Source organism: Lycium barbarum, chromosome 7, assembly GCF_019175385.1.
Source record: "Lycium barbarum isolate Lr01 chromosome 7, ASM1917538v2, whole genome shotgun sequence".
In the NCBI taxonomy this organism is placed as follows: domain Eukaryota; kingdom Viridiplantae; phylum Streptophyta; class Magnoliopsida; order Solanales; family Solanaceae; genus Lycium; species Lycium barbarum.
The window spans coordinates 100,398,642-100,408,547 of record NC_083343.1 but is presented as its reverse complement, the minus strand read 5'-3'; the positions used below and the strand labels follow the sequence as shown (position 1 = coordinate 100,408,547).

The 9,906-nt window shown below is 31.2% G+C and overlaps 1 protein-coding gene across 1 annotated transcript; it reads right to left on the bottom strand.

Moving 5' to 3' along the window:
• Window positions 1-299: 299 nt before the first annotated feature.
• LOC132602352 (two-component response regulator ORR26-like) lies at window positions 300-8,940 on the bottom strand. The gene is made up of 6 exons (XM_060315235.1): window positions 8,258-8,940; window positions 5,730-5,873; window positions 2,981-3,394; window positions 2,711-2,787; window positions 1,386-2,213; window positions 300-668 (listed from the first exon to the last, which is right to left on the bottom strand). The coding sequence occupies exons 1-6, from the start codon at window positions 8,418-8,420 to the stop codon at window positions 600-602; spliced, it is 1,695 nt and encodes a 564-aa protein (XP_060171218.1). The 5' UTR covers window positions 8,421-8,940; the 3' UTR covers window positions 300-599.
• Window positions 8,941-9,906: the final 966 nt, after the last annotated feature.

The window sequence follows — 9,906 nt, the reverse complement described above, 5'->3', positions numbered from 1 at the left end:
GGAGCGATCTCTCCCTTTCCTGAACTTATAATAAACAAGAGGTTCGGCAAAGTTAGGGCCAAAATTTCTATTGGAGGACATCCAATAAAAGAATTGGTAATGAAGAAGCTATTTTTCTATTTTCTTTGAAAAATGGTAATGAAGTTGCGGTGTGATCGCACTGTGAAAGAAAATAGATGAACAGTAAAATCATACGAAGAAAATCTGCAGAGAGCCCACATGAAAGTCGATCGAGTGCACTAATAAAAAGCTTTAAGGATACACCAAATATTATGCTTAATCCCACAATCGATCGCATATTATATAATCAGTCAACCATAAGCTTTGTAATGCCAAGATGATTAATATGATAGTAAACAAAGCGCTAATTTCAAGTCAAGAAAATAACGAAAGCCTATAATTAAATACTGACCATAAGTTCCAAATGTAAAAAACAAAACCAAAATGCCATTAGTTCCAGCTATCCAGCAATCCAAATCATACGAAACAAAATAGTCTCCAGAAAAATGAAAGATAGAAATTTCCACTTGAAAAAATAACTCTATCACTACAAAGAGTGATTATGAGAGTTGTCATTGATAGTATCCAATAGAATTGGATCATCTTGTTGACGATTCGTCTAACAAATTTCTTATTCCTGGAAACTGAACACTCGGTGTCGGTGTCACCTGCATATGTCAGTTAAGATAAAACCCATAGATGATTACAGGAGTATTTTGTATGAAATAAAATACTTTCTTGAAAAATAAGTTAATATGGGTAGTCAAAAAATAATTTTTATGGAAAACAAAATTCACCAAGAGGATTGAAAAAACTTATTTCACTTTTAGGCGAAAGTTAAGTTTCTTTCACAATTTCTCAATTCTTAACTTCATATGATTTTCATAAGTCTTTACCAACATTTAGACATATATATATATATATATATATATATATATATATATATATATATATATATATATATATATATATATATATATATATAAAAGATATTACAACCCTAACCAAACAACAGAAAATGGAATTAATCTCACGTCTTATAAGGATTATACTACAAAGAGTTTGATTGAAAATTTATACTAATTTTAGCTAATCCAATAACAAAACATAGAACAAATGTAATATCAAATTTTATACCGGGATGAATATTCTAATCTCGATAACCACACAACCCTCCAGATTATTATCAATCGTATAAATGTTTTTTCAGTTAATATTTTACATCCTACAAACATAACAGAAAATATTAATTTGTTTCCAAAAAATATATAAGCAATCTTTTGAAAATTAATTTTGGAAAAGTAACTTCCATCATATTAAACTAATATCTCAAATAAATAAAGAATTTCCTTGGGAGATAAGGAAAATCAGATAGAAGCACCAACCTGATCATCAGAGTAAACTTGATTGAACACACCGCCATGTTCATTAGGTAGGTTAGCACTTGCAGGTCCAAAATTCTGGAAGAGATAATTCATATTATTGAAATCCAAATATGCATTATAACTTTCCCTCTCATTTGAATCACTTCCTTGATTATCACTCACATGTGACGCTGCGACAATATTGCTTGGATCAGACATGTTTGGTTCACCAATATATTGCTGAAAATTAGCATTTAATGTTCCTAATTCATTAATTGTCGCATTTCCAATGTCTATGTCAGACATTATTGTGCTGCCTGAATATGTTGTTACATGGGCCGCATTGAGATCCAAATTGTAGGCATTTTGGTTATGATGATACCCACTGCTAAACGCTAGCCCAGGCCTATAATTAGTGCCACCAATAATTGGGTCTTGTAGTCCTTGTGATCTCAACATTCCAGAAAATGATCCATGTTGTTGTTGTAGCCCACCCGGAGAATTATCTTGGGTAAAATAAAAAGAGTTATTTAATGGGTTATCAATGCTAAGGTGGTGGGATTGAACCTGAAGTCTTGGGTGATAGAGCTCTTGTTGAGTTGAACTCTCTCCCCCAATAAAAATGTTATGGGTGTTAATTGGTGCAAATGGAAACTCCGAGCTTCTTTGGGTTTGGTCTTGGTTGCATTGCTGTTGTTGCGGATTTGGAACATTTGTTTGAAGATGAGGCATTGTCCCAAATTTTCTATAGCTACTTCTTTGTCGAGAACCACTTGAGGATTCTTGACCTGTTGGGTGATGAATAGATTTTTGCTCTTTCGGGACTCTCCAATTGTTTGTACGACATTTCTGAGAAGTGTTAAAAGAAAAATAAAATGAAAGAAGACCTGGATCATGAAGATATATTCATTGTGATTTAGGTGTTTTTGAAATGAAGAATTCATTTTTAATAGAAAATATTTTTGGTGTTTGCTAATTGGTGAACGATAAAAATCTCTTGAAACAATACGAATTAAAGATTGATAATAATATTATATAATTGAATAGTCAGTACAAAAAGTAAAAATTAGCAACGAATAACCTCTGCCATTAAATATGTAACAAAAATCTATCGCTAATCCTTTGTAATTAGTTAGCGTTTTGATAAAACTTTTGAGTAATAAATATTGATAATAGTGTCTAAATTTTTTTTTTTGTTAAAAATCTTTCGAAGCAAAACATTTTTTAGTAACCAAATATGAGAAAATAACTTTATAAAATATAATTTTTGGACAAAAGAAATTTCCCCGTACCAAACATAGACAAACGATACATAATTTATGACTTGGAAAATTTTAGGAGAATACCTGAAGATGGCTTGCAACTTGCATTCTTTCAAGACCAGGCACATTCATTGCTTCAAGAATATCTTGTGGGAAACATTCTACATGTTTCATGAGATTAATTTCAGTTTAAAATGATAACTACTATATTTCTAGATCAAGCCAAGATACATGTAAATATAATAATCACGATGCCTTAACACAACGAATTGACGTTAGTTATAAATATTAATTCTCACAGTTCATATTTCTCCACATAAAAAAATTGTCAAGAATTTTGTGAAGTAAACTTACTTCCTTCACCAAGGTGATGCACAGCTTCTATGAATTTTGCATGAAGATCAGCAGTCCATTCTGTGCAGACCTTCCGCCTAACAGCCTTATTAGCACTGCTTTGGTTGTCTCCTTCATTAATCTCTATTGTGCTTTTTCTACCTGTCTTTCTCCTCAGCTTGTCTTTTTCATTTGATACGACATCGTTTTCAGTCTCACGAATGTTATTTCTCTCTTCCTCAAGATTAATAGGCATATTCTTCTCTTCGTTTTTTTCTAATCCTTCTCTCGCTTTCTCTCTCTGTATTTTTTTCCTTAGTACAAATTGCCACAAATATTTCACAATTTGCTCATGAAGTGGCTTTGTCAGGTAAAGATAAGCCCCACCATCCAAAGCATTCATTGCTTCGAGTGCATTGTGTTCATCACATACAACTGCATAATTATTTTGAGAAGCAAGCAATTAGAATTGAATTATATTATATATTATGTGAATAGTTAATTTCACATATATTCACTGAATTCTATCTATTATAATAGTAATATTGTTACGAACAACCTTTAACATATCACTACAAGAAAAACATTTACCCATGGATTAACTTATCACTAAACACCTAAAATCCGTCACTACTCTTATTTAAGGACGGATTGTCAAAAAGTAATATTAGCTACAGACTATATAGCAATGAATTTCAAGGTTAATTCTTTTTTGGTAGTGAATGATTAAAATAACTAACTTTATCCACTACAATAATATAGTCATAAAAATATCCATCTAAACATTACGTGACAAGTAAATTTCATGTATATTCACTAAATTTTATTCATTGTAACAATAATGTTACAAACTACCGTTTATCTTAATTATAATTTTAAAAAATAGGAATTAGTAACGAATGATTATGTCGCTAAAAAACAAAAATTCATTGCTAATCCTATTTAACGTCGTATAACTCTTAAAGTAAAATATTGCAGATTCACCTCCCCTATTGCTAAACCAATCATGCCTACTCAATCCCTGATTTGGAAAAAAATGCTCAGAAGTAGGGATTTAATGGAGGAGAATATTGTATGGAAAATAAATAGTGGGGACAACAATTTTTGGTGGGACAACTGGTCTAACATGGGGGCAGTAGCTCAGCTTATTAACATTCAAGATCCTCCTATGAATTCTAGAGTTTCTGAGATTATTCACAACGGGGCTTGGCACATCGAGATGATGCAATTTCCCGAATACTTAGCTGAACAAATTCTTTCTGTTGATATAGGGGATCGGAACTCTAAAGATTATGCTATTTGGACCCCTAATAGCAACGGGATTTTCTCAACGGCTAGTGCTTGGAGTTTAGCAAGACAAAGAAAAGAGAAGTCCCCTTTGTTGAAGAAAATATGGAACAATTACATACCATTCAAAATGTCCTTTTTGATGTGGAAGTTGCTGAAGAACAAACTACCTTTTAATGATATCCTTTACAAGTTTAAACAAAACTTGGCTTCTAAATGCTTCTGTTGCAGAACCCCGCAGAGTGAGACAATTCAACATTCGTTTATGGATGGTGATATTGCTGTTTCAATATGGAAATATTTTGGCAGTCCTTTGGGTATCAGCTGGGAAGACACTCAGATCAGAAATTTTCTTAAGAAATGGTGGAGTCTCAAGCCAAAGAATTCAATTCACCAAATTTTGCTACAAACCACTCCCATGGTGGTTTGTTGGGAAATTTGGAAAGCCAGATGTGCTGAGAGGTATGGCAACACTACAGTGTCTTTGAAGAGGATTAAGTACCACATTTTCTCTCATTTAAAATGGATACTTTTTAAAGTGAAGAAAGACAAGAACTTGGGGACTGATTGGTTTTTCATCTGTGATCAAATTATAAATTTGGTCCCAAAAATAGAATGCACAATGGTGAAGTGGGAAAAACCGAAAGGTCATGGGTTTAAGCTCAATACTGATGGCAGCAAGATGGGGAATGGTCAAGCGGGGGCTGGAGGGATTTGCAGAGATGTTGATGGAAATATTATCATGGCTTTTGCTTCTCGATTGAGGAATGAAAGTAGCAACACTGCAGAAGCAAAGGCTGCACTACAAGGACTAAAGTGGTGTTCACAAAATGGTATTCATAACTTGATCTTGGAAGGCGACTCGCAGTTGATAATTAACATGCTAAAAGGTGTATCTATTCCCCCGTGGCATTTGAAAGAAATCATCATCGAAGCCCAAGGCCTTGCTCAAAGGATCAACTGCCGTTTCCAACATTGTTATAGGGAGGCAAATCAGGTAGCAGATGCTTTGGCTAAGTGGAGTATCAACCATCAAGATCACAATTTTTTCACCCTCGAGGAATTACCACATAGTGCTAGAGGACCATACAGAATGGATCAACTTCAAGCACCATCGCTAAGACACAAACACAGGAAGCATAATTTTTGGTGAAGATTAAACTTATTGAAGCCTAGTAAATAACTAACTGCTGTAGGCTAGATATATTGAAACCTGCATAGTAGGTTATTTTGTGCAGTTTAAATTGGAGGCAGGGTTTTTCAAATCCACCTCGTGTACTGAATTGGTTCTTCTTGTGGAGATTAATGCAAATACCCAGAGATTACTGGGAAATTGATTCAAAAAAAAAAAAAACTCTGAACTATTTAATGCCAGATTAACGACATATTTTGTAGATATTTTTATAGTCTATTAATTAAAATAACTTACTTTACCCACTAAAGCAGTGAATGTCATAAGTGGAAGAGTAGAATAAATACTTACAGAGTGAAATGATATCCAAAGCTGCAGCTTGTGCCAAAAGCTTAAAGGAAACGGGTGAATTAGCATTGATTATTATCACATCGATTCTTTCCTTTCCTTTGGAGAGCATTGACCTGGCTACTGAGGCTCTATCGACCGTTGTTACTGTATCAATGCGCTTTGAAAGTCAGTGAAGAGAAAGGAAGGAAGCATTTATTATACACAAAATTATCATGAGCTGTCTGATTATTTTTTATACAATTACTCAATTATAAATGTTCATGTTATATTGTTACACTTTAGTTTATGAAATTGTTCGTATCAATCAACTTATTATTTTATAATCAATGTGTGCAATCTTAGAGATGTTCACATAAAAAAGCTATATATTATTTATGATAAATAATAGGATTATAAAGAATAGTGAACATCATATAGTGTGGGATTATACTGGTTATGTTGTTTTTGTTATAGTGAAGATCATATAGGGATATATTGTTAAAGAATCTATTTTGATTTATTCGAATGACATGTTGACAAGAGATAACAGACGCAAAGTTTTTAAGATAATCTTATTTCTTGAATATGCTTTACAAGATTTAGAAAAGAGCTAGGAACGAATTTCTCAATAAATTTTAGTTATTCTAATTTGAGTTATCTATTGTCTTCGCAAGAATCTTTAAAGTCTTCACATCAATAATATAACTAATCCAATTGAATGTGGAGATACTAATAGTTAATTTTATGAGTATCCGCACGTTAATTACATCTAATATATATATATATATATATATATATATATCATCGTTTAATTGAATTCAAGATTCTTAAGCATGACAATAAAAGTACAAACAATTATAAGATCATTCGCCGACAAAAAAATATGGAGTCGCAATTCAACAAAATACAGTTTCTAATAAAAGGTGATACCTAATATAATAGTGTTTTAAGCAGTACAGTGTAGTGTATGCTCTATCTTTAGTATCTACAATGAAACTCTAACCCATTATTTAGGTATTTCCTTTGAGTTTTAGAAGTTTCTAAAAGCTAAAAAAGGAATGAAAAACCCTTTCTTTATCTCTCATATCTTGCTATATGTGTCCTTTATCATGCCATACATATTAAATTTTATTTTCTACTGTTAACTAATTACTTTTGTTATTAGTAGAAAATTGGTTGCTCTATGCATGTGTACTGCATCGTACGTACAAAGTAGCTACCAAAAGAATTCAAGTCTAAACAATTAGCACAACTTGGACATGAAAAAATCAATAAATACTAAACAAAGTAATTGAGAAACCAAACAACAAAAAAAGGGAAAAGATATGTAAAAACGCCTAAATTATACTGAAATTGTCTGTTACACTTAATTGCTTTGCGGGTGAGACAGTTCAAGAAAATACCCATCTTATGCTAATTATTGGGTAAGATAATTATAATAGATTTACTTTTTTTTTTTCAAATATTCTGAAGATTGTCTAAGTTCCTCACAATTTGAAGTAGAGAAAGTGATTAAATGACCATTAAGGTTGAATCCAATTGAAAAAGCATATAGTTGAGAAACAGTCATTAAAGTAGATCCAAATTTGTTTCGTCAAATTAAGAAAAAACTTAATTAAATTAAAATATTTCAAAATTCAAGGCACGTACGCTATCCGAAGAATGAAATAATAGGTATATTAAGAAAATTCTTCAAAAATGCAAGTTTTTTTGTTGAGTTACAAAGGGTGAAAAAGCTCCATGAAATTAAGAGGGCAATTTTTAACTACCCAAAAAAACAAAAAGGGAAATGTTTTTTCATGAAAATCAGGTCTCCCCATTTGTTTTTGTCTACATTCAATAAAAGACAAAGGAAATTGTTATGATCTTACGGTCAACAATATTGATGGCCAGATCAGTTTCTATCATGCACTTCTCTTCCCTCCCGTTACCCTAATCTTGTGCTTCCACCACCAAACAATTTTTTTTCTTCTAATAATGATAAATAGATTTAGAAAATCAAAGACCTACACCTTCAAAAATCATTTTTTGGGGATTCAATTAATTTTCTTCTCCAACGCTATGTCGCTCTAGGACAATTTACATAGAACAATTTCCTCCTTTTTTTTTTTTTTACAAAAAAGACCAATGTAAAACACATATGTAAGTTGATTAAATGAATAAAATGATTGACATAAAACTATCGAATCCTTTGAAAAATCATATACATCTTTATCGAGGAAGCTAATCGAGTGTGTGGCATGCTTATAGCAAGAATTTACAATAGAAAATCTAATTTGATTCTTTGTAGCCATAAAAAAAACTCATTTACTAACTAGTAAAACAACATAAACAAGCATAGAAACAATGTTATGACAATAAGGAAAAGAAATTCATGATTTACGAGATAAATAAGATCTAAATAGTGATCGATGTTAAAATCACAAATGAATAACAAGCATCACATTAATTAGATCTCATATAAAAAGGAAATCGCACACAAATTAACTATATCAAAAAAATTAAGGGTATAACTTTTATATACATTTTAGAGTTAGCACCATTTTTACCTTCATAGCTGTAGGACTTTAGCAAATCAACCATCTCATTGACAAACTCTTTGTTATGATCGACAAGCATCACACGAACTTCTTCTATCATCCCATAAAAAGGTGCAGCCATTGGATTGTATCTTTCTTCAGTATTTGTTCGAGGGTTTTCTTCTTTAGACATAACAAAAAGGAGAAACAAGAAACTAAAAAAATATTGTATAAAGGCCGAATTTATTAGTGAAACACTTAACGCTTTTGGTAGATTAATTAATTGACGCTCTAGTGTATGGTGTGAATTTCCCCATAGAGGCTACTTATATAATATCCTCTATTGGCTAATGAGTATGTTGAGGGTTCACCATACAAATAATTTTTATTGACCTATTTTTCTTTTTATTTTCTTTCTTGAGTCAAGACAAGGATATACTTGTAATTTTCTTTTCTTTTCCTTTTAGGGCATTAGTATTGAGGGAAATGTTTTCTTGATGAAGTCATTTTTCAGTATCTAGTTACTTAAATGTATTTTCTAAGAAGATGTTTTCAATTATACGGAAAAATAGTTTCTGTCACTTATGGGGTTTGATTGAGCACTCATTTTTATTTAAAAAACATTATAGTTTGTCAATTTTTTTTATTGAGTAGACTTATTTTTTTATTGAGTAGACTTATTTTTTTAAAGGCACATGATAATTTTTTCTGTTGCATCGGGTCTGGTTTGTTTAAAAATGGTAGACTTACTTTTTTTTAAAGTCTCAGAGGTATTTTATTTTAATGAACCAGAAAACCCAGTAGAAAAAAATTGCTGCGTGGCTTTAAAAAAATAAGTATAGTAAAAAAATGAATAGACTTATTGTTTTTAAGCCACGTGACTCTATTTTATTAAAATAAGCTAAATGATTTTTAAAAATAATTCCATCAGCACAAAGGATATATTTGCATCATTTGTGTAATGATAGGAGTATATATGCGCCACTTTTTGAACGAGAGGTATATTTACTCTAAATCGCAAAGTTGAGGGGTATATTTACACCTTTGCCCTTATTATTATTGTATCGTTCATGTGTTGCTAACTCCTAAGTGTGATGAAATAAATTTGGTTTACCGTTGTTATTATTTGTAATTCAATATTAGGAAGACCTAAATTCGTAATAATAGACTTGCTACTTATATCAAGGTAATTTATCACTAATGAGGATATATAGATCACTATTAAACAGGGCAGATCGAATTAGATTAACCCTTGTTATTATTTATATTCAATCTTAAGATGATTTAAGTAAATTTTAGACTAACTTCTTAGCAAGTCATATTGTTTGAAGAATTTGTTTTATTTTTCAAAAGTAGAGTTGAAAACAAGACATTATAGTTATCTTTCCATGTTATCTTCTTTTTTCATTGGAGTTTTCTCCGTTTGAGGAAATTAATGCTGCATAATATTCATGTGAAGGGATTTTTTAATAAGTACTTCTTTATCATGTCTGAATGAGGCTAATTGTTATTTTTTTTTTAAAAAAAAAAACCCACAAAGATGATGGATGTTAATTAAAAATCAAAGAAACTGTACAGAGAAACTAGTCAAAAGACTAGTATGAGAAAGCAGAAAAGGAAATAATCAAAACTACAGTTTCAGCATCTAATAAACATGAAAAGTAAGCTAGAAATCCTAG

Excerpts from the sequence above, each read along its gene's own strand:
- LOC132602352 (XM_060315235.1), bottom strand. The coding sequence starts at position 8,420 with ATGTCTAAAGAAGAAAACCCTCGAACAAATACTGAAGAAAGATACAAT. Across the intron at positions 2,788-2,980 it reads GCATCACCTTGGTGAAGGAA|AATGTTTCCCACAAGATATT; the intron begins GTAAGTTTACTT and ends TGAAACATGTAG. Across the intron at positions 2,214-2,710 it reads AAGTTGCAAGCCATCTTCAG|AAATGTCGTACAAACAATTG; the intron begins GTATTCTCCTAA and ends AACACTTCTCAG.